Source organism: Aptenodytes patagonicus, chromosome 22 (assembly GCF_965638725.1).
Source record: "Aptenodytes patagonicus chromosome 22, bAptPat1.pri.cur, whole genome shotgun sequence".
Lineage (NCBI taxonomy): Eukaryota > Metazoa > Chordata > Aves > Sphenisciformes > Spheniscidae > Aptenodytes > Aptenodytes patagonicus.
The window spans coordinates 4,092,893-4,116,538 of record NC_134970.1 but is presented as its reverse complement, the minus strand read 5'-3'; the positions used below and the strand labels follow the sequence as shown (position 1 = coordinate 4,116,538).

Here is a 23,646-nt window from a genome sequence, read left to right as displayed (position 1 = left end):
GGGCCCCCTCAAAGAGCCCGAGGCTGCTGGGCAGGGGCAGGCAGGAGGCTGCTGGTGGCTCACCAGCTCTTCTGCTCCCGACCGGCAGCGGTCATCTGCTGTCCTAGGAAAAGGGAGCATCCGGGAAGGGTTATTAAATTACAGCAGAGCCGTAACCCTGCCCAGAGCCTTGGGAAGGGCTTTGGGCTGGTGGGATCAGCGGAGGGCTGGGACAAGGCAGCTCTTGATGGCCGTGGTTGGGAAGGTGGTGTTGCTCCACCTGAGCAGGGCTGGCGGGGCTGGGATCCATCACCGACACCTTTTCCGGCGCTTTGCCGCAGGGGTGTGGACCCGTGTTATGATAACCAAAGGCAGGGGTTGGCAGGTTTTCTTAGCCCTCCCTCCACTTGGCATGGTAATTACATGAGTTACTGGTGTCAACTGGAGGTAAAGCTTTGATGTGCCTATGGAAAACCTGGTAACCTTTTCCTCAGTGCTCTGCTTTGTGAAGTTATTTGGGTGATCGGTATCTTCCCCGCTTCCCTTGGTGTTTTCCTCCTCCCTGCATCCTCAGGGACCCCAAGGGAAGGAACGGTGCCCAGCACCTTTCCCGTGCTCGCAGGAGGGGAGGGAGCTGTGGTTTGGAGCTGGCTGCCCATGTGCCTCTGGCTCCTCTTGATGCCTAATTCCCCCACCTAAATTGCGTTTAAAGAAGACCCTGCGGGCAGAGAGCATCCTGCCCTCAGGGTGGGGGGAGCTCATGGTTTAGGAAGCTTTGCCCCAGTGCCAGCTGCACTGCGGGGCATCTCCCTGCCATCGCCATGTCCCCAGCGGTGGCCTCGGCATGCCAGGACAGACTGGTGGCCAAGGGCTTCACCCGAAGGTGACACAGGGATGGGGGGGGCATAGAGGATGCCCTGGGAGAGCCTGGGGGGTGGGAGGCACTCGCAGGCTGTTGGCATTTGGGGAGGGTTTTCTAGGGTTGGAATTGGAAGTGGTGACGTGTCCTTCCTCTCTGCAGGTCCCCGTGTCCGTGGCCATGATGTCCCCGCAGATGATCACGCCGCAGCAAATGCAGCAGATCCTCTCACCGCCCCAGCTCCAGGCCCTCCTGCAGCAGCAGCAGGCGATAATGCTGCAACAGGTAACACTGGTCCTGGGCTGGCTGTGCGTCGGCCGGATCCGGCCAAGCGATTTCTCACCGGTGCTCGCAAATGCTGGCGCTTGTTGGGGGCAGGCAGATGGGTTCTTTCCTCCTTGGGCTTCTGCGTTCCCCCCATATTTCCTTGGGGATTCCCAGCATGTCCAGTACCCAGGGATAAAAAGAGCTGCAGGTGCTAACAGTGCTGTCAAAGCTGGATGCTGCTGCCCTGAGTCAGGGTCTCAAAGCCCAGAAAGCTCCTGCACGAGGGCTGGTTTGGGGCTGCCCAGCTCCTGGGGAGAGCTGGGGTCAGGGTGGATGCTCTTGGCTCGACGGACCGCAAGCAGAGCCCCCGCGGCCGCTGCTTGGGCTTTGGGGCAGGTGCCTGGGTCTGGCTCCAGACCTGAGCGCGTGGGTTTGTTTCTCACGGCCCCGCTCGGCTTTTCCGGAGCGCTCCGTCAAATGTAAAACGAACGGGGAGGAAAGAAAAAGGAGGAGAAGAAAAAAAACGAACCTCAACTCCGAAACAAAACAGGTCTGCTTGGGTAAACACCTCCCGCCTGCGGGAGGGAGAGAAGGAGAAATCCCACAAGCATCCTCCACACCCTTCCTCCTGCCTCCAGTACCTGTTTACTCCAAACAGGCTGATAAGGATTCAAGGTTGGCCCCAGGGAAAGAACAAAGGGTAAACACTACCCTGGGTGGGTCCTTCTCTGAGCCTCTTTGGAGCCGGATAAAGAAACACGTTTGACTGCAAATTAAACAACCCAGGCCGGAATAGCTCGCATTCTCCACCAGAAGAAAACCAAACATCACACCTCTCACCCCTGACCCAATGTTCCCGCAGCCGCGCTCGACCATGTTGCAGAGACCTGGCTTTGATTGGCTTTCGGGTAAACACCCAGGCTTTCCAAACCTGTTCGCCGACAGAAAAAGCAAAGTTGCTGCTGTCAGCGCTGTCAGCCCCGAGCTGATAAAGGCTTCCCGGCATCCAAAGGGGCATTCCTGAGCCATCGCTGTCGCCCCTGCGTCGGGGTACGGGTCGGGTGGGAGGGGGCTGCAGGGTCTCGCTGACCTCCCCGTGCCTCCAGCCCCTCCTGTGCGCAGCAAATCCATCACCAACAGTTTATTTCGGGGCCAGGGCAAGAGCTGGCGTCAACGCCAGCAGGTCCCTGTGCTGCCTCTTGCAGACTGGGACCCTCTTCGGTGGCTCATTGCGGGGCTAGGGTGTTTTTCTGTGTTCTACTGGCCCAGCAAAACCCTCTGTTTTGACTGGGGTGCTGCGAGGAGCCAGGTTGCCTGCGCTGTCCCGTGGTGCCCGTGAAGGGGGGTTGCAAGTCTGAGCCCCTGGCGCTCGTGGGGTTGCACCGGCCAGACCACAGGCCACGGCTGCTCCCAGCCCCTTCCCAGCCAGGAGCCCCCCAGCTCTCACGCTTACCAAGGGTGTTTTGGGGTCCCACCATGCCGAAAATGGGGTTTCTCCGCTGCTGAAACACTGGGTTATGTGCCAGAGCGCCTGGGCCCCCTTCTCTCAAGGGGGTCACCCACCTCCTGGTGTTTCATATCCTCCCCCTTGAAAACCCCCCCCCCAAGAGAGCTGCAAAATCCCCGGGATGCACAGGAATTACTGAGCCGGGGGGTTGCGACCCTCCTTCCGGGGCCCAGCAGGGCGGAGGCTCCTGGACCGTCGGTGGCAGAAAGCCAGGGCAACCGGTCGGCATTAAAAAAACCAGCAGGTTTGGCATTGGTGGTGTCTGGGGATTTTTACTTGCTGTGGGGATCCAGAGCCCTTAGGAGCGTGTGCCCAAGGTTTCTTCTGCAGCTGTGACTCCTTCAGCGGGTGCTTTTCCTCTTAACCTGCAGCCAAGAGCCTGCCCTGACGGCGTGGTGCCAGGAGCTGGCATGGCTGTGGCAAAGCCCGGTGCTGGGCACAGGGTAGTGCCGGGCAGGGAGATGGGAGCAGGGTGTTTCTGCTGCTAATCCGGGCTACTCTCTCCCCTCCCGTCCCTGCCTCTCTCCCTCCCAGTTGCAGGAATACTACAAGAAGCAACAGGAGCAGCTTCACCTGCAGCTATTGACACAGCAGCAAGCCGGAAAGCAGCAACCCAAAGAGGTGAGCTCACGCAGATGGGTTCTGGGCCATCAGATCTGGCAGCAAATAAAAGGGGGACCAGCACAAAACAAGGTGTGCGTTGAATCGCAGCATCCAGGGCAGCCGGCTGGGAGCCAGTGGGGATGGGACATGGGGGCATCCTGCTCCTGGGGGGTACTGGCACGGCTGGTCCGGGTGCTGGGAGTTCCTCCTCCTCCTCCCTATCTGCGGTCTGGCATGTGCACCGAGCTGTGTCGTTCTCAGCGCCGCGTCCTTGTCAGCACATCTAGAAACTATGGGGCGCGTGTGGGGAGCGGTGAAGTCAGCGGGTGTGGACAGGCAGCTCCGGCAGAGCTGTGGGACCCTCCCCGGCGGGAGAGGCAGGTCGCTGCCCCCGGGGACAGAGTGAGGGCTCCCCAAATCTTCCTTGCAGCGGGGGGGCAGAGGAGGCTCGGCTCAGCCTTTGCCCAACGCGCTGGCCCTGCCCTGGGCAGGCTTTCGGCATGGCTCGGGTCGGGCAGCCTGGTCCTGATTGAGCTGGCACAGCAGCACCCTGGCAAGTAGGCAGGCAGGGCTGGTCAGGTGGGAACCCAAACCAGGGCTTTTCCTGCCAGGAAAGGCGGTTCTGCAAAACCCAAGCTCCGCGTGAAATAGCGGCGATGCCAGCAAAGGGATTTTCAATGGGAGACGCTCAGGCAGGGGATGCTGTCAGCCCCCCGTGACCAGGTCGGCAGTGGTGAGCCCTTTGCTGGGGAGGTGGTTGCATGGTGGAGAAGTGTTTATGCGGGTGTGATGGCATCAATCTTGTATAACTCCCTTTACCCAACAGATTTTACTGTCCTTTCCCATAGTAACGCACTCCAAGGTGTTGCGGCTGTATCAGCAATGCTCGGTTTTGGGGATGTGCCGGTCGCACGGAGGCTGGGGGTCGACCCCGACCAGCAGCAGGCAGACAGCACCGCTCCCTTCCTTTTCCTTATATATTTTTGCCCCCCTCTCTCTCTTCCCAGACTGGTGCACGTGGTCCCGCATTGGGGGTATTTTGCATTGCGCATGCTGCTGTATGTCTGGCATCACTGCCCTCTCTATCGGGCATCCTTCCTTAGGCTCCCGGTGCAGAGAGAGGTGGAGCTGAGCCGCTCGGTCCCTGTCCCTGGCCGAGCATCAGTAGCAAGCAGGGGAATGGGGTGCTGGGGCTGTTCATTGCAATCACCCCTCCTGAAATCCAGCACCCTGATTTACACTCATCGATTCTCAGCACTTAAAAATTCAGCTTTCTTTTGAGGAAGAAAGCATTTAAGGCCAGACTGCGCATTGGGGCGGCTGCAGCAGGGGCTCGATGGCAAAACACACGCCAGCACTGGGGGAATAGGGCAGCTCGAGCGGCTCGGGGTCGGGCCAGCACCCACTCGAGCCTTCAATAGACTTTGACCCGGGCTTTCATTGCGGGATGTTGGCGTATTTACGCAGCGTGCGCGGGGTCAGGCTTTATCGGAGCCATCTCCAGGAGCTGGAGTAGCTGCTCGTGCTCCAGGAACGGGGGAAGCATAAATCTGAGCTTCCTCAAGGACCTTCCTCTTGGCCGTGGCGATGTTATATTGCAGCAATGAACGGGGATATAATTAAGCTCTAACAAAGGGCTTCCTTAGTGGGCTCCTGGTTTAAAAAGCGCACGTTAACTTTTAATTAAATGGTACAGAGGAGACAAGAAATTTATCCGCTAAGAAAGTCTGAGTGGCCAGCGGGGGGGAAGGGGCATTAGATGCTGCTAAAGGGGTGTGTGTCCAGCTCCCAGCAGCATCACCACCCCGTGGCCGGGAAAAACAGCGAGGGGGTCCCCCCGAGTGGATGTCATAGTGTTTCCCCTCCCCAAAACCGTTGGCCGGGCTTTGTGGGATCAGCTTCACCCCATGAATTTGGGCAGCTGCTATTAATAAAGCCTGCGTTCGGCAGCAGTGTGTGCCTGCTGGGAACGGCGATGCCATTGCTTCCCCCGACGGCGCGGGGAATAGCTGGCGTGTCTGGGATGCCGCCGCAGAGCCGCTCTTGGCCGGCGTCGGCTCCTTCATGGAAATCCATGGCGGTATTTAATTACGGCCCCGCTGCAAGGTTTGTAAACCGAGCGCCTTCTGCTTTCCCTCTGCTTGATTTCAAGGACTCGCCTTGGTGTAATTGTAAGTCAGCGGCTCGTCTGCGAGCGCAGAGGGGGATCAGCAGGTGGGAACAGCTTTGTGCTGCCACCGCGCCGGGAGCAGGTAGCAGCCTCTCATGGAGGAGCGGCTCAGATCTCCCCAGGAGGAGCGGCGCGGCTGGAGGTCCCCCGGCGGGCGCGGGGAAGTGGAGGGCAGGAAAAGCGGGAGCGCGGAGGATGGAAACGTGTCGGAAGCGCCTGTCGGCAGCATCCTGTCCCAGAGGATGCGGGGGGTGCTTTGTGTCCACGGTCTGCGAGGAGCTGCGCCACGGCGGGTGGCACGAGGAGCTGCGCCACGGCGGGTGGCGCGAGGAGCTGCGCCACGGCGGGTGGCGCGAGGAAGGGGCCGAGCCAGGCGGCTGATCATCCATGCATCCCGCTGGGATGGGGCTGAGCTGCGGCACATCCCAGCCCATCCTGGAGCCTTTTCCTGCATTAGGGTGTAAGGGCGAACCCCCAGCAGCATCCTGGGCGCGGGGCAGGAGCGAGGAGCTGTGGAGGGAGCGAAGAGCTGCGGCGCAGGGCTGGGCCGGCTCTGGGCAGCCCCTCGCCCTCGTGGCAAGCGGCAGCGAAGCCGGTGTCTGCCGTCCAGCTCTTTCCCCGGCCGCTTTGCCTCTCCAAGCCCAGCTGCTGCAAGTGGCGCCCGGGTGCGGAGACCCCAATATCCCCCAGGGGTGAGGCCAGAGGGGCTCCGTGTGCACCCAAAGCCGATGGCGGGGGCTGTCCCTCTCCCGAGTCTGGCAGGGCAGGGTAGGGGAGGGGGGTGGCGCGGGGGGGGCTGCCTGCTGCCTAACCTCGGTGTCAGCTTAATGAACTGCTCCTGTCAGTCCCGCGTGTCATGCCAAAACTCCTCCTGATGTGCTCATAAATCAAAGTGACGGCGGCTCTTACCCTGGTAGCTGCACCCAGTCATCTGCGTCTAATGTACGCCAAGCGCAGGCGAAGCTCCGGACCCCGAGCCCCCACGCTGGAACGGGAGACAGGACCGGGATGGGGGGGCATGGGGGCCAGATGCAGGATCTGGCCCTGACAGACCCAGCTCCTCCAGCGGGTGCGGGGGTATCCCCTCTGGGAGGGACTCAGCCGGCATTTGGCAGGCTGGGGCTCGCCGAGGGGAGAGGAGCTGAGCGAAGCTCACGGGGCGATGACCAGGGAGAGAGGTTTTCGATAAGGCTGGGGCTGAAATTCAGCCTCTCGCTGCCCTGCCTTCTCCAGGGCAAACTCTTGACTCAGAGCCCCCGGGCTGGTGGGTGCCATTGGGTAGGTCCACATGTGGGTGCACCTCTTCGCCCATCGCAGTCAGTGGTTTTGAGCCCGTGCAGTTTGTTGGCTCTGCCGTGCAGCGGTTGCTCTCTAGAGACTGGCAAATTGGCTTCCCTAGCGAGAAGTGGTCCTGGTTTTGGCTTAGCCCGGGCATTTGTGCATCCACTGGGAACCAGGACTTGTATTCCCGGGGCTGGTCCCTGTGTTCATGGTCTGGTGAAGCTGGAAGGATGCGCACGTGGATTTGAAGCACATGAAGGTGCAGGTTCAACATGGACAGCATCGTCCCTGCCAGAACCACGCATGGGTCGGGGCTGCCCGGTCCCCTGGGGGCTTGCGGGGGGGTCTGACTCTGCCGGCCGCAGCTCCGAGGAGGCCAGGTCAGGAAACCCCAGCCAGGCTGCGAGGCGCAGGCGACGTGCCCCGGGGATCCTCATGACTTCATCCGCTCCCAGTTTCCTCCTGCTCCGCAGCCTGGAAGTGCCGTGAATGAGGCTGTGTTCGCACGGAGCCCAGGCTTGCTCCAGGGCCCCCCAGGGAGGGTGGCGGCGGAGCCGGGAAGAGGAGGAGAAGCCCATCCCATCCCGTCCCATCCAGTCCAGTCCCAGCTGCCGTTTCTAACCAAGGCGAGGACATGCGTGTCCGTCCCACGTGGTGGCAGAGCTTCCCCTCGCAGGGGACGGGGACAGCCTGGGGGACAGCGCTGCCTCCGTTAAGGCCCTCGGGCGCACAGCCTGGTACTGCCTTTTTTCCTCCATCGTGGTCTCCTCCGGTCCCATGGCCTGAAGCCCTCCTTGGCTCAGCACCTTGCTCAGGAGCGAGGGCGAGCGCAGGGATTTCTCTTCACTGAGCAGAAATCGCTTTGATTTGTGCTTTTATCTTCAAGCATCAGAGGTGCAGGACTGAGGCAAAGCCAGAGAGGATCCGGACCTGACTCGGGGGACAATTCTGCCGTGGCCAAGAGGTGGACAGGACAGGGAGGAGTCCGCACATCCCTCTGAGGCTGAGAAACAGATTTAAACTCTCTCTGTGCCCTAGACAGCACTCGCAGTCGTGCCTTACGTTGCAGACTGCAGGGATTTTGCAAGGCGGTGCCTGGAGCCCGTCCTCGCCCTCCATTTCACAAAGCCACAGCCGAGCATCAGCAGCATCTGCGGGGGGCCGCCTGTATCCCGCAGGGCCCGGGGTGCTGCTTCGGGTACAGCAGCACGTGCTGATTCCAAACTAAGCCGTGAACTGGGTTTGCCACAGAGAATCTGTCTGCTGTTCCCTGTTGAGCAGAGGGCGAGATGCAGCCTCGGGGATCATTGAGAGAGCAAGGTGGGGCTGTGCCGGGTCCCTGGGATCCCCAGTGCATCGGGGGCCTAAATCCCCGTGATGCTCAGACCCAGCCAGAAGATGAAAAAAGGACATTTCCTATTGCAAAGCTCTTGCACTCAGCAGTAAGAACGTGGACACGAAAATACTTCTTTTGGGGCCAAGCAATGGGGCTGCAAAGTGCCCCCACTCACGAGTGCAGCGAGATCAGGGAGAAGCGCCTTTGCATGGGCTTGGCCGGTGTGCTCCACCGAGGCGGGGGCTTGCTGTGCCGAGAGGGGCCCCGGCACTTTTCTCGCTCAGGATAATGGAGCTGCCGTGGAGGGGCTGGGCTGCTGCTGGGGCTGGTCGGCGCGGCACAGTCGGCTCGCGCTGCCTGCCAGCCCGGCTCCTTGCAACCTGCAAACAATGTCTGCGCAAACAGAGGGGTTCAAGGGGTTACGGAGACGTCTGCCCCACTAATGAGGCCGGGCAGGCCCAGGGCAGCTCCCCTCTCGTGGCCGGCTCAGATTAGCAGCTGCCTGTCCCCATCCCTAATTGAATTCTCTCCCCTTCAGTCAATTCTCATGGATTTCTTGGTGCCTCCCCGGGGACCCGTCCTGCCTAACTAGTTTAGGGCTGGCTACGCTGGTCAGAGCATGGCCAGCTCCTGGGGACGGGTGGGAGAGTCGCCTACCTGGGGGATGCTCGTGGCCGGGGTGAGGGCATCGGTGCTGGTGCCCAGGGGCCAGGAGCGCTGGGCTCCTGCTCCCCTGCGGACAGTTGTTGTCTGCCCCCCCCCACCAAGAAGAGGCTCATAATGGCCTTTTTTGGCAAATAGCGACTGTTTCCCTGCTTAAAGGAGGGTGTTGTGCATCTGGGCAGTCTTAGGATGCCTTTTGGGTGCTGGGAGCCCCCTTTTCTTCGGTGATGCTCGGTGCCCGCAGGAGCTTGCCCTGCGACTGAGCCTCCCTGCCTGGGCCCCCACAGCTCGGGTTTGCGGCTTCACCCATCTCGCAGGCAGAGCTGGGTCTCTGCTCCATGCAAGCCCCCAGCTCTGCTTGCTCCCTCTCTTTTCAGTGCTTTATTTTTCCCTTCCCCTTTCCTTTTCTTCCCCTCCTCTTCCGATAGATCAAAGGCTCCGTCCGGCTCAGCCGCAAGCTGAGCGGGCACAGCGGCCCAGCAGCAGGACGGAGGCACGCACGGCCACGGTACCGCCACTGCGGGCATCCCTCGCTGCTGCCGCCGCCGGGCCCCTGCCTCCCCCGCGAGGTTTCTGCTGCAAGGCTGGAAATAACACGCTTTGATTTCTCCCTTTTGTCTCCTGGCAGCCGTTAGGGAACAAGCAGCTGGCCTTCCAGCAGCAGCTCCTGCAGATGCAGCAGCTCCAGCAGCAGCACCTGTTAAACCTGCAGCGCCAGGGGCTGGTGAGCCTCCCACCGGGGCAGGGCACCGTGCCCCTGCAGACCCTGCCCCAAGGTAAGGACCCCTGCCCGGGTTGGGAGGCCCCCGCGGCTGCAGCTTCTCCCTGCAGCAAGGGAGGGCTGGGAATGGGGCTGGGAAGCGAGCTGGCGGCGTTGCTTTTCCTAATGCACCCATCTAAAGTTTGGGGCCTGATTGCATTAACAGCCGGAGCAGTTTGGGAGAGTTTGAGCTGGGTTGTGTGCAGGATTGGGCCCCCGACTTCCTCTTGCAGAGGGGTGCCAGGGTATGGGGAGCCGGGGTCTCCTCCCCTCCGGGGGCAGCTCTGTGGGGCTCCCCAGGTGCTGTGGGCAGCTTGTTTTGTGGGCAGCTTGTTTTGGGGTTCCCAATGGGGCCGTGCAGCCTCTCCTCCCCGGCTGCTGGCACAGAGGGCTGTGCCCAGCTTCGGGTGATGATTTCCCGGTGCACGGTCCGCGCTGGGCTGCCTGAGCTTCGGGGAGCCGAGCTGCACCAGCCGGGCAGGGAGGGAGCCCATGGGGTCCCAAGCCAGCCTGGTGCATGGGTGCCAGTGGGTGCTGCTCCTTCTCCCCGCTGACGGTGGTGGCTTTCTCCCCGTGCCGTAGCTGTGTGCCCCTCAGACCTCCAGCAGCTCTGGAAGGAGGTCACGGCCGCCCAGCCCGTCGAGGACAGCATTAAGCAAGAAGGTCTCGACCTCACCACCAACACCTCCAACTCTACCTCGTTTTCCGCCGCTAAGGTCTCGCCTCCCATTTCCCATCACCCTCTGCCCAATGGACAGAGCACCATGCACACGCCGAGAAGGGACAGGTAGAGCCGGGTCGGGCCCTAGCACTTTGTGTTTTTACCCCCGGAGAGGTGGTAGGGGCCGGGATCTGTCGCCCGTGGGGCTGGCAACAGCTGGGGTTTCTGCCCACCCCATAAACAAGTCCTGTCGCTGTTTCGCTGCGCCCGTGTGCCCATGGAGGGCAGGGAGCCATCACTGCAGGGTCTCCCGTGGGTCCCCGAGGGCTGGCCCCGTGCATGGGAACGCTGGAGCATCACGGCTGCCCCATCTGACAGTCCCTTTCCGTCTTCTGCAGCTCTTCCCACGAAGAGACCCCCAGCTCCCACCCGCTCTACGGCCACGGAGAGTGCAAGTGGCCTGGCTGCGAAACCCTCTGTGAGGACTTGGGACAGTTTGTCAAGTAAGTGCTCCACTTTTGGGGGGAGGTTTTCCTGGAGGAAGGGAGAGCCCGCGCTCTCGGGCCAGGACAGCATGGAGCTGGTGGAGGGGGAGACCCTGGAAATGGGTCCGGACACCCCAAAGGCTGTCTGCCCAGAGCTGGGGGGCCCCATGCGAAAGGAGAAAACACCAGAGATTGCTGCTAGAGGAGAAGAGACCCAATGCAGCGGGCAGGAGCAGGCAGCAGGCGAGGGGAGCTTGCAGCTCCCCTCCTGGGGGGTGAGAGGAGGGGAAGAAGCAGATGGCAGCACGGCAGCCCGCTGACACCGCTTGTGGGCTCCAGCGCTGACTGATTAACTCCGCTGTCGAAGAGCCCTCTGCTAGCGTCAGGGTCAAACAAATTGTTTTCACGCTTCGTCAGAGGTTTACTTAATTAGTTCATTTGCAATTAGATCTCTTTGTAGCTGGGATTTTTAGCAAAGACATCAGAAGGAACTGACGGGCTTGCTTGCTCCTTCCCCCCTGCCTCTCCGGCTGTCTGCTTGGCACAGCGGCCGAGACGCACCAGCGCGTGCTTCGCTCTCCATCGGCAAGATTTGGGGTTTTTACAAACTGATCCCATCCGCTGCCATGCACTTGGGGCCGGCTCCGGTGGGAGCATCCCTCGGACCGCACCGGCCTCCTCGTTCCCAGGGAAGGAGCCGGGCAGAGGCCTTGCACAGGAGGATGAGGAGGTGTGAAGGCAGCTTGGGGAGGCTGGGGGAGCATTGCCTGTTGGCGATCAAGTGAATGAATGAGTCAGGCTCCTGTATCCTCCTTCCTCTGCCTCTGACTCATGGGGTGAACCTAGATAAGGCATCTCCTCCCACCTCTCCGGGCATGTTTACATGGCACGGGGCAGATGAGCAAGCTCTGGTTTGGAAGCTGGAGCTGGGGTTGGCAGGGGATGGCCAGGGCTGGGTCGTGGTGCCGGGAGGGCCGGGGCTGGAGGGTCCCTGTGCCCTGCCATCCCACCTGCCTGCCCCGCTAAGCACACCTCGTGCTTGCAGGAGCAAGCTTCCTGAGGGGCAGCCTCCCCAACAGCCCTAGTGAAGTGTTTCTGTTCCCTCTCTGCCAACGCGAGCACCTATCGGGGTGTGGGACAGACAGACAGAAAACTGCCAGCTCCCAAAGGCTGAGCCCAGCTGCAGTGTGGACCTTGCTTTGAGTCCGGGCATCGGCTTCGAGCCTCCCCTGAGCATCACCTCCATGGAGCAGCTCAGAAAGCCTTAGCATTGGGGTGGAAAGGGGCAGCGCATCCTTTGAGCAGTGGTTTATGAAAGCCTGTGAGCGTCAGTGAGAGACGTCTCCATTCCCGCTCAGCATACCTAGGCTCTCGATAGCTTTTTCCCTGGAGAAACAGCCATGCCCTCTGTCTGCCGTGCGGGGAGAGGAGCGGGCGGCTCGGTCCAGCTGCAGCCCTGCGGAGCGGGGCTGAGACACCGGCGGGGTTTGCTCATGTACGGGCTTGGCGGCTGGTCCCAGTTACCTAACTTGTTTTTGCAAGTTGGGGCTGGAAGTCTCTCGCAAACAGCTGGGTGAGACTCCCGCCATCTTCCGCATCCGGACCGAGGGTAGATACTCCTGAGGCACCTTCTCCTGGGATGTCCCAGCAGCAATATCTCAGTCTTGGTCCTGGAGAGCATTGGCCCGTGGCCCTGGGACACCTGCATGTTTCCCAGCATCGGATGCCACCTTTCGGGGTATTCCTGGGGTGGCCCTGGTATAGTTTGCCCTGCCGCCCAGCATCCCCCGCTCCGACCTGTCCCACTCCTCCAGTGAGGACCCCTCTGGGTTTGTACCCACCCCAGCAAGGACATGGCCTGGCCACGCGACATCTTCAGGGCTGGGTGCGTCCACAGGCTGGGACGAGGATCCCCACGAGGCGATGCCGGGATGTCCCTGGCTCTGCAGCAGGTGGCATCCCCATCACCAGCTGCTTGCCTCTGCCAGGAGCCCTTCCCATCCCCGAGAAGGAGGGAGGGCGGCGAGGACCAAAGGTCCTTGTGCTTTATAAACATAAAGTGGCTTATAAACATAAGGCACAAAAGCGGTAGGATGAGGAGCACCCTGGAAATGTCACCTTCTGCCTTCGGGGGTTTCCTTAGAGGGTGTAAATAAACCTCCATAATGCTGCCTTTGTCCTGGAAACCTGCTCCTCAGGTCCTCCTGGGCGCCTCCTGCCAGCAGCCTTCTCAAGGACTTTCCATCAACCAGCGGCTGCTCCTAAACACCGTGGGGATGCCATGGGGCTGCCACGGGCAGGGCTGGTTGTCCAGGCCGGGTTCGGGGAGGAGGCACAGCCCAGTTTGCTTGGCCACCTTTGTGCCTCAGTTTCCCTTCTGCTCGTCACGCTTTGGGCAGCAGTGCTGGAGCATCCCCGGCATGGGCAGCGCCTCACGGACGTCCCCGGGCGTTGCTGCGGTACAGGTGGTTTGCGGGTCGGGGCTGATCCCAGGTGTGGCCCCGGCGGCGAGGCCGCATTTTGGACACATCCAGGCATAAACCCCCGTGTTCTCCTCCCCAGACACCTCAATACAGAACATGCACTTGATGACCGAAGCACGGCCCAGTGTCGAGTCCAGATGCAAGTGGTACAGCAGCTGGAAATACAGGTGGGTACCACCCCAGCCTCGAAGGACACACGTTTAAAAAGCCGTCTCCTTTCCGACTCTGCGCGCTGTGTCTTGGCTGCTCTCTGCAGGACGGGGGGTACCGAGGTCGGGGCCCATCAGCGAGATAACCAGCTGCCCGGTGCCGTAGGGGCTCATTTTAAGCACCCTTCCCAAATAGGGGATCAAGGCCTGGAGGACCCTCAAACTGGTTCCCCCTCTGATACCAGCATCCCTGCACGATTATGATGGTGCTGGAGGAAGGGACAAGCCATTCCTCCTACCCAAAGCATCCCTGTGGGTACAAGGAGATGCCACAGACCTGGAAGCCACGGGTGGCCTGGGTGGGGGTGTGTGCCCACAGCGGGGACGTGAGCTCCCCAGCCCTCGTGCCCGGCCGTGCTGCCATAGCAAGAGCCACAGGGCTGCTGGGCTTTTTGGAAATCAGGCCACTTATTTCGGTGGCTGAGCATGGTCTTGGGAGCCCAACTTCGGGGTGCTATTTTTGGAAAAGCAGTTCTTTAAATAGTGCCTTTCCCAGCATCTCCGACTCCCCAACGTGCCGTGCGTAATTTGGTTAATAGAGAAGGGAGGGGGGGAAACAGGAGGAAACGGAGGCTTTTCATCTTGGGACTTGAAAGCCATCGAGGGGGAAGGCGGGACAGGGCAGGGGTCTCCATCAGAGGGTTGCTCACCGAGACCCCCATGGGATGACAGTGCCTGGGTGCCCGGCTCTTCGGCCAGGGGCTGGCAGGAGCTCGAAGCGGTTTGTGCCCATCGCTGTGCGCGGTGATGGGTATCATCGCGGGGGATGCCAGCCCTGGGGGGCAGCAGGCCATGAAGCACGGCAGCCTTGGCAGCCTCCAGCCCGGAGTTACAGTAACAGGGTGGGACGGGCAGCAAAACCTTCCTGGGTGGGGAAGTTGCGAAGCCGCCTGGGCGAAGCCCTGCGATCGCATCCCACTCCCCAGCCCTCCCTAAAGCAAGAGGTTGAAAGCAATTACTGGAGCTTAAAGAGGGGAGGGAAAGGAAGGGAAAAAAAAAAGGGGGGGGGGGAGCTGAAGGGTGAGCAGAAAGCTCTGTGCAGAGAGGAGAACCTGCCACCGGAGCTACCAATTATAAAGTTTTCAGCGCGGAGCTCCTGCTGTGCCGGCGGAGAGCGTCTGCATCACGAGGGGAGACCTGTCAGCTCTAATGAGCACCACGACAGCACGAAAGCATCTGAGCTGCTCCAAACTTGCAGCAAACTCTGCTCTGGCTCCTGCCTTTAACTCCTTCCTCACCCGGCTCCCGGCTCCGGCGCCTGCCCGGGGAGGGGGCTTGGCTGGTGGGGGGAGCCGGCGGCACGCGGGGACACGGCCAAGCCCTGAGCTTGAGGGGCCGCAGCAGAAAGAGAAGGTGACGGGAAGAGAGCAGGTGTCAGATCCCATCGCCTCTGCCAGGCTCAAAATCTCTCTTAGTGCCACAGTGAATATTTCACCCTCCTCCGCACTTCGGGGAGTAAACAGGCATGAGCGTGCAATTAAAGCGATGTTGCGCGTCCGGGTGGATGGATGGACGGACGGAGGGATGGGTAGATGGACAGGGAGCTGCTGGTGAGCGGGAGGCAGCAGAGGCTGGACGAGGGCGAAGGGGACGGAGAAGGCTGGCACCGGGCTGTGGGGACCAGAGCGCCGGGGAAGGAGAGCAAGGGCTGCAGTAGGTGGCCGGGACGGGGCCATGCTTGTGGATGACAGCCTGAAGGTGTGAGAAATGACTCCGTTTCACCATAGGTTTTTCATCTGGCTGTACACGGGGAGCTGGAGCAGCGGCGGCCCCCATGCCCCCCGCGATGGGTGCCGTAGCCCCCTGCAGAGCCACAGTCCCACTGGGGCTCTCGGGAGGGCTCAGCATCAGGCAGGAGGTGGCTCCTGTGGGGACGCTGGAGGATGCTGCCTGCCCGAAGCCAGGGCTGGGGGCTTGGTGGGCAGCTCTTCCAGGCCGTGGGCACCTCCACGGGTGACTGCTGGCACTGCCTGACCGTCTCCCTTCTGCTTCTTGCCTCCCGCAGCTGGCAAAGGAGAGCGAGCGTCTCCAAGCAATGATGGCCCATCTTCACATGAGACCTTCAGAGCCAAAGCCTTTCAGCCAACCTGTAAGCGTACATCCCGCTCCTGCCCTTGTATGTCCCTGCAGCCGCTCCCTCTCCTCTCCTTTCCCCTTGCCGCTGGCTGCCATCCCCTCCCTGCCCTGCGCGTGGTCACCGCGGCCCTGCGTGGCCCAGCTGGACGGGCTCCCCGGGACGGGCATGCCCTGACTCTGCTCCAGTACATGTAGCCTGGTCCCTTGTGCCGGTGCAAGGCATCAGGCAGGAGTGAAACGCAGCCTGTGTCGGTGTGTTGCGCTGCTCCACCAGCTCAGACATGTAGTGGTTGCATCCCGTCCCGTGGTTGCATCCTCTCCCGCAGTTGCATCCCATCCCATGCTTGCATCCCCATCCCGTGGGTGCATCCGCATCCCGTGGTTGCGTCCCGTCCTGCGGTTGCATCCTCTCCTGCAGTTGCATCCCGTCCCGTGGTTGCATCCTCTCCCGCAGTTGCATCCCATCCCGTGGGTGCATCCCCATCCCGTGGGTGCATCCCCATCCCGTGGGTGCATCCCCATCCCATGGTTGCATCCCGTCCTGCGGTTGCATCCTCTCCTGCAGTTGCATCCCATCCCATGGTTGCATCCCATCCCTGCCGAGCCCAGCAAGTCTCCCCCCTGCGAGCCCTTCGCTGCCTGCTTTGCGGCATGAGCCGGCTCAGCCCCCGCCGAGCTGCCGGGGGCTCTCCCAGCCCCTGCCTTCCCCGCGCCGGTGCCCAACCGCCCGCCCTCCCTCCCGCCTGTCCGTGCAGCTGAACCTGGTCTCCAGTGCCACCCTCTCCAAGAGCACTTCCGACACGTTCCCCGATGGCTTACCTCATCCCCCCACCTCCGCCACGGCACCCATCACCCCCCTGCGGCAGGGCCCCTCCGTCATCAGCTCTTCCACTTTACACAACGTGGGGCCCATCCGCAGGAGAAACTCGGAGAAGTTCTGCACCCCGATATCTTCAGGTGAGCTCCAGGATGGGGCTCAGCACCCTCCATCGCACGGTCCCTGGGTCCCAAAGTGGGTGCCTTCATCCCCTGCCGCCCCATTTCTTGTGTCCCCCTCCAGAACTTGCACAGAATCACGAGTTTTACAAAAACGCAGACGTCCGGCCGCCCTTCACGTACGCCTCGCTCATCCGGCAGGTGAGTGGCTCCTCACGCCGCAGGGTTCAGGTCTGTACCCCGAGACCTGCCCGTGGGGCACCTCAGCCAAAGCCGCGCCCTCCCCCACTTTCTCAGTCCTGGGGGGTCCCCCCACGCCCGCTGAACCCCCATTTCTGCCCCTCGCGCCTCGCCACGGGACGGGCGTCGAACGCCGCCAGGGCGTCACGAGTGATGCTCTTGTCCCCTCTCTGGTTTCCCAGGCCATCCTGGAGACCCCCGACAGGCAGCTAACGTTGAACGAAATCTATAACTGGTTCACACGGATGTTTGCCTACTTCCGGAGGAACACGGCCACCTGGAAGGTGAGAGCAGCCTTGCTCGGCGCCGCGGGGCTCGCCCCATCCCACCCGGGGCTCGCCCCATCCCACCCAGGGCTGCCTGCTGCGGGAGATGCTCCAGCTTATATGGGCACCCGTGGTAAAGGACCAGTTCATTGCCCAGCTCTGAGATGATGCAGGAAATGAGTTTGTGGATAAATCCCACGTTTTTTCCCCCCAAAATGCATCCTTGGTCTCTGGGGACGCATCGTCCGTGCAGTAGGATACGGCAAAGGGCCGCGCTGTAGAAACCTGGGGCTTTCTGCGGAGCTGGGGCTGGAGCAGAGCCGGGAGGAGGGCAGGGAAGAGCGAGACACTCGAAACAGCAAATAAGGTTAATGATAACGCGGGGGCGGGTGGCACGCTGCAGGTGGCACGCTGCGAGCGGGAGACGCCACAGCCGGGCTGCGAGAGGCAGCCGCTGGGTCTCGGCAGCGGCCGGGGATGCGGGTGCTGGTCCCTGGGGACGGAGGGAGGGCGGTGGTGGCTGGGGGGACCGTCGGCGAGTGGGAGCACCCGTGGCTCTGCTGTGGGACCCCGAGCGAGTGACTGTGCCCATCGGCTCCCCCTAACCGGTGCACGGTGCTGTACGGGCAGGTATTGGGGAAAGTTTTTGGCACCGAGGAACCATTTGTCACTGGCCTGGGCTGATGGCGCCTGAATTTTGGGGCAGTGTCTTGAGGCAGCACCTGGGTGCTGGAGCTGCTCCTGCCTCGGTTATTTAGAAATCACCAAACCTGAGAGAAGCGAGAAAACACATCTCAGAGGAAAGGAGTGGTTGTGAGAAGGAGCAGTTAGTGCCCCGGCCGGGAAGGATTTATTTATTGTTTCCTGCTGCATGTATTTACTAAGACACAGCTTCACCCTGCTCAGGGCAACAAGCAGCAAAGCGGCAGAGGGAGGCTAACGCTTAAAAAAAAAAAAATTAGAATAAGCGAGGTGCAAGCGAGATGGTGCATTTTGAAAGGGTTAAGGGAGGAATCGGTTACCCTGGAGCCCGGGGCCCCCCGTGCGTTGCTGCTGCAGGTCAGAGCTGACCGCAGCAGGGGTTTGCTTCTCTGCAGCAAACTTTGGGTGAATAACGGACGTTTTGGCACCAGAGTGCTATGGGTGGCCCCTGGCTTCGGCTCGGACCATCCCGAGCATCCCCGCGTGCCGAGTGGGGAGGAGGGTGGTGGGAAGGAGCAGGGCAGGAGCAGTCAGAGGTGCCTGGGCCATTTTTGGTGCTGGCCGTGGCCCTGCGTCAGTCTGGAGTCCCCCTCACGGCACGCGTGCAGCACTGCAAGCCGGCGCCGCGTGGCACGGGGAGCAGCGCTGGGAGCAGCGCTGGCCACCACCGCTGCTGCCCCGGCCAGGCCCATGGGGACACCCCCGCGTTTGGGGAGAGGGTGGGAAGTGATGGGGAGCGTTGGGGCAGAGAGCCCGGTGCGGCCGTCGCGGCTCCCAGGACGGTGTCTCGCCATGGGGCAGAGCAGGGTCTGTCCGGGGCAGCACTTGCCCTACTCTGTGCCTCAGTTTCCCCATCTGTGGAATGAGACAGTGGCAGGTGAAAATGCCTTTTTCCTTCCCGTTCACTAGCTAAAAGGAATGTTTGGGGTCTTTTCTTTGCAGCTCCCCCACACCCCATGTTACCCAAGGGCAGATGTCTCAGAGAAGGGGCATCCCCCAGCCCTTCTGGTTCCCTTTTTGTTGTTCTTTATTTTTTCCTGTTCCACCACCAAAAGGCAGTGAATTAAAAAGAGCCGGGGGGGGGGATGATTCCCTTCACAACTTTCTGTGTCCAAGGCCTGGCTTCTTTTGAAGGAGGGGGATGCGCAGGAAAAAATAATGTATTTCCGCTCTTCAGAAAACCACCATTTCTGCTGCAGCTTCTCCCTCATCTCCTGCCTTAGCTGCCCCCCGGGGTGGGGCAGGGGTGCCAGGGGCCAAGGTGGGTACCCCGTCCCCACGGCAGGGCAGAGCCATGGTATGGCGTGGGGGCCCACGGGGAGACCCCCGGCACGGCACAGGGAGCGGGGCCAGGGGCGTAAAGCAAACATCATTAGAAAAGGCAAAGATGAGAAGCAAACAGAGCAGCCGAGTCTGGCACTGAACAAATACCCTGTCGAAACACAAAAGCCACGTTAGGATGAGGCAGGGACCCCCTCCTGGCACCGGGCGGGAGCATCCCCATGTCGGGGGTCTTGCCTGGCACCTCCTCCGTGTCCCGGGGCCGGCACCCTGCCAGCACCCTGCCCAACACCCAGCACCGGGGACGGGGCAATCCCAGGCTCCGGTGATGCTGAATCGCATCCCGCCCGGTGCCAGGATTTATTTTATCTCCACTTTCGCCTTTGCAAACATGTACCCGCCGGTGCCTGGAAGCAGGGGGGTGTCACAGGGGGGACGTGGGCGCTGCCAGGTTGGGGCTGCGTCTTCGCGTGCAGGAAAGGTTTCGGCTTTGCCACGCTTCTTGCCTTTAATCAGGGCTTTGTTTGGACGAGGAGTCCCCCGCGCGCACAGGAAGGAGGAAGGGGAGCGCGGGGCAGGATCCGGCCCCGGCGAGGGGAGGAAGTCCTGTGTTTGCTCGCCAGGGGACAGGGGTTCAAGGGCAGTGGCCGACCCAGCCCCGGCTGGACTTCAGACCCCCAGGCTTGGGCAGGGAGCGGGGTATTTGCGGAGGTGGTGCAAGGGCAGAGCAGGGGCCGGGGACTCATCCTGCTTCATCGCTGGCTGGGGAGCACAGCAGTGTCTGAGGTCCCTCTTGGATTTCCAGCTCCCCGGGATGTCTGTCTGCGCGGTGCCGAGTGCGGCTGGGCCCTCCTCTCCAGGTGATGCCAGCACGGGGTCTGAGGACGAGGGATGCCTCAGCTCCCGGGGCAGGGCATGTCCCAAACGGAGCGTACCCCTTCGGGTGAGAGCGGCGATGGCGCCGGGCTGGCACCCGGGGACCCGGCTCTGCACCACACCGAGCACCACCCGAGGAGTGGGGCTGGCTGCCGACCGGCGGGTTCCTGGTGCGACCCACGGGTTCCCAGTTCCCCCCCCCAAAAAAAATCACATCAAACAGCATCGACTGTGCCCGAATCTCATTCCCCAGAAAGCAGCTCCTGAGAGCCAGGGAGCCCCTTGCAAAGCTTCCCCTTCGGGCTGGCTCTGCCGAACAGCGAGAGGAGCAGGAGCCTGCCCGGCCCCGCTGCCTGCCACTGCGAGACCCGGCTCTCACCGGGGCCATCGCGGCAGCGCCGGGCATGATGGCACGGTCGGGGACGCTGGGGCGGGCAGCGGGCACAGGGCAGCGGCCAGAGGATGGATGGATGGATGGATGGATGGATGGATGGATGGATGGATGGATGGAGGACGAGGGAAGGAGCCCAGCTTTGTTTGGTTTTGTCCTTAAATTAAAAAGAAAACGGGGGGACAGTACGATTTTGATGAGTTTCCGGGAACTCTTAACACTTTCCAGTGCAGGGGGGGGGGTTCAGTCCTTGTGTCTCCTTTTGCCTTGTTGTGTTGGCCGGCTCCTTTGTTTATACAGCCCCCGTTCGACCTTTTAAATTGCTGTTAATGTTTTAGCGTAACGAATTAGTCTCTCATCACGAATCAGGACTCAAAATAAAAAAAAAAAAAAATATAAAAAAACCCTCCAAGGCCAACTTCCTGAAATTGGGGTCATTCTCATTTGCAAGGCAGAGAATCTGAGAACCTTAATGCAAGGAAATTTATTCAAAGGCAGAGCCCCGGCGTGATTAGGCCCTTTGTAATTATAGCTCGGAGAGATTCCACTCCAGCCTCCTGCCTCCCTCATGGATTAGCAAGTGAGTCGGAAAAATACACAGGATTTAATTAGAGGCAAATTAAAATTGGTAATGAAATAGGGGCAGTAGCAAATGGCAGGGAGTTGGAAGGGGAAAAGGGAGCTGGTATCTCTCGGGGCTGCGCTGTCTGCCTACGTGTGTGTCTCTTTATTTTACATTTAGAAATGTAAAGATGGTCGATGTAAAGAAGAAAGGGAGGGAAAGGACCAAAAAGGGAGGGTGGGGGGGAAACAAAAAGAAAGGAAAAGATTAGCTGGCTTTGCCGAGCATCGCCGAGCAAGCTGCAGCGGAGAGGGTGGCTCTGCTCCCGGCTCCTTGCTGGTGTGACTTGTCCCTTGTCCCACGCTGTCCCCATCTTTCTCGGCATCTGGCCAAGGCCCACGAAATGGGGTCGTGTCTTACAAAACAGGGTCGTGGCCCGCGTGCAGCGCAGGGGCTCGGCTCCTAAACCCTCTCAGCGCTGATGGGGTGAGCGAGCGTTTGCTGTAGCCCTGGGTGGCTTTGCAGACCGTTTGGCTGTAGACAAGCCGAACGTGGCCAGGGCAGCCTGGAGCCGTGGGGACACAGAGGGGCTGGGCGAGGAGGAGGATGGGGAGGAAGAGGAGGGGTCCAGGCGGCGGGGCGAGGGCCGTGCCGCTGAGCTCTCCTGCCCGCTCTGCCCACAGAACGCCGTCCGCCACAACCTGAGCCTGCACAAGTGCTTTGTGCGCGTGGAGAACGTCAAGGGAGCCGTCTGGACTGTTGACGAGCATGAGTACCAAAAGCGAAGGCCACCAAAGATGACAGGGTGGGTCCTCCTCTCCCGCGGGACGCAGCCCGGGAGCCGCGCTCGTGCCCACCTCCACTGCCAACCCCCCCGTCCCCAGGCCGGGAGCGCTCAGCCGTGCATCGTTCTGCTTTCTCTCTTTCTGCAGGAGTCCAACTTTAGTCAAAAACATGATTTCAGGACTCGGTTACGGAGCACTTAATGCAAGTTACCAGGTAAAGACCCAGCCCCGTCCCTGGCAGGGATACGGGGGCACTAAACCTTCGCCGCTCCGCAGTCTTGTTTTCCATCGCGGTCTCGCATCCTCCGTGCCTTGAATCGCTGCCGCTTTCCGTTGCAGGCTGCGCTGGCGGAGAGCAGCTTCCCGCTGCTGAACAGCCCCACCATGATCAACACCAGCTCCGCCAGTGGCATGCTGCACGTGGGCCATGACGACGTGAGCAGCACCGTGGAGCAGGTCAACAGCAACGGCAGCAACAGCCCACGCCTGTCCCCGCAGCAGTACAGGTCAGGACAGCAAGGGGACGAGGGACGGTGCCGGTGGGTGTTACTGGGCTGCTGGAGGGTTTGGAGCTAAGGGACGGTGGCACTACGGGCACCGGGAGCCGCTCGTTGCCTCCCGTGGCACCTGTCCCCCCAGGCGAGGGGCAGCGTGGGGATGGAGGGGGTTTGGACTGAGAGCTTCGTGGGGTTGTGGCCAGCGGGATCGGCTGCCCGAGGCTGAAGGCTTCCCTCCCCACAGCCATCCAGTGCACGTGAAGGAGGAGCCCGCTGAGGCGGAGGACGACAGCAGACCCGTCTCGCTGATGGCCACCACCAACCAGAATGTGACAATTCCCGACGACAGGGACCTGGAGGAGGAGCTGCCGGTGGAAGACTTGTCCTAAGGACCCCTTCCTCCTCCCCACCAAGGGGCAAACCCTTCCCACCCTCCCGGCCGGAGACCAAGCGATGGCTCCCACCTCCCCAAGGTGACCTTCGGCGTTAACCTGTTTTTTAAAGGCACTTCCACAAAGCAAAAGGGTTTCCTTGGTGCAACAACCTGTTGCTGACGGTGCGTCCCTCACGCTCCCCACTGCCCCGCGCTGCAGCCCCGGTGACTGACTGACCCCTGCCGCGGGGGACATCCCGCGACATGAGAAGCAAAAACCCAAGAGCTGGACTTTTTCTCCCTTCCTCCTTTGGTTAGTGACTGGTGAACGAGGATGGTAGGTTGTTTCTGTTCGAAATGGTCCCTCCTTCCTTCCCCGTGCACGGTGGGCACAGGGAGGGCACCTCTGTCCCCTCTTCCCCTGCGGTGCTCTGCCACCCGGCGATGCTCGAGCCTCCGCCAGCGACTGCCCCAGGGAGGGAAGGCGATGGCAGGAACCTGCTGTCATCTCTCCGTCCCCCGGTGGGTTTTGCACTAGGAGGGACCGTGGACCCTGCCCACGTGCTGCCTCCACCCAGCTTTGGGGGAAAAAACAGCAGAAACGGGGGCTGAGTCCTCTGCCATGGTCTGGATGTCGGGCTTGCACCGTTGTCTCATGGCTGGGGAAGGACAAGGACCGGCACGTCGGTGGGACTGTCCCCCCTTTGCCTTGTCACCTCCAGCAGGTTGCTAAACTGCCTGGCGAGCAGAGTGACCGTGCCGGGTTGGCCGCCCTCCCCGAGCCCCCCGGTCCCCGCTGGTGGGGGGGCTGGTGGCACCCAGCAGTGATGACCATCCCCAGCCGACCACCAGCGCCGGGCAGCGAGGACACGGCTCCCTGCTTCCTTCTCGATGTCGGCCGCAGCGGGTGACACCTCTCCCAGCCCATGCGGGGATGGCCAGTGGCCCGACTTCGACTTCAGGGAAAGGCTCCCGGCCCCCTGCGCGCCCGGTTCCTCCTCCGAAGCCGGGGCAGGGTCTCCGAGGACGGGCAATGGCGCGGGGAGGCAGCATCCACCGCCGCCGAGCCTCCTCCTGGGGGGCACCCACAGAGGAGCTGGCGCAGGCAGAGCCCGGCGGTGAGCCGCTGCTTGGCCATCCTGCTGGTAGCAAAGCCGAGCCCGGTGCGACGCTGTGGCGGCCGAACCTGGCCGTGGCCGGCGAGCCGAGCCTGCTGCCACCGGGGCTCCCGCTTTCATCTTTTCTTTTCGTTATCCTTTTGTGTGTGTGTGTGCGTCCAGATGGGAAGATACCAAAAGATTTCTAGAGACAGAAGGTCCGTAGTTCAGGTGAACAGATGGTATTAATGCCAAAAAAAAAAAAAAAAGTATTAATAATAACGAGAACAACACAACCAAA

General features: G+C 61.4%; 1 protein-coding gene across 1 annotated transcript in view; it reads left to right on the top strand.

Annotated features, from left to right (window-relative positions):
* The window catches only part of FOXP4 (forkhead box P4), a 63,989-nt gene extending 40,343 nt beyond the window's left edge, over positions 1-23,646 (top strand). The window contains exons 4-17 of the mRNA XM_076358000.1: positions 1,001-1,123; positions 3,147-3,233; positions 9,294-9,441; positions 10,008-10,212; positions 10,485-10,589; positions 13,134-13,221; positions 15,269-15,352; positions 16,095-16,296; positions 16,400-16,476; positions 16,698-16,799; positions 21,277-21,398; positions 21,526-21,592; positions 21,718-21,884; positions 22,120-23,646. Coding sequence (XP_076214115.1) covers positions 1,001-1,123; positions 3,147-3,233; positions 9,294-9,441; positions 10,008-10,212; positions 10,485-10,589; positions 13,134-13,221; positions 15,269-15,352; positions 16,095-16,296; positions 16,400-16,476; positions 16,698-16,799; positions 21,277-21,398; positions 21,526-21,592; positions 21,718-21,884; positions 22,120-22,264 — 1,722 coding nt within the window. The 3' untranslated portion in view covers positions 22,265-23,646. The remainder of the gene's footprint in view (positions 1-1,000; positions 1,124-3,146; positions 3,234-9,293; positions 9,442-10,007; positions 10,213-10,484; positions 10,590-13,133; positions 13,222-15,268; positions 15,353-16,094; positions 16,297-16,399; positions 16,477-16,697; positions 16,800-21,276; positions 21,399-21,525; positions 21,593-21,717; positions 21,885-22,119) is intronic.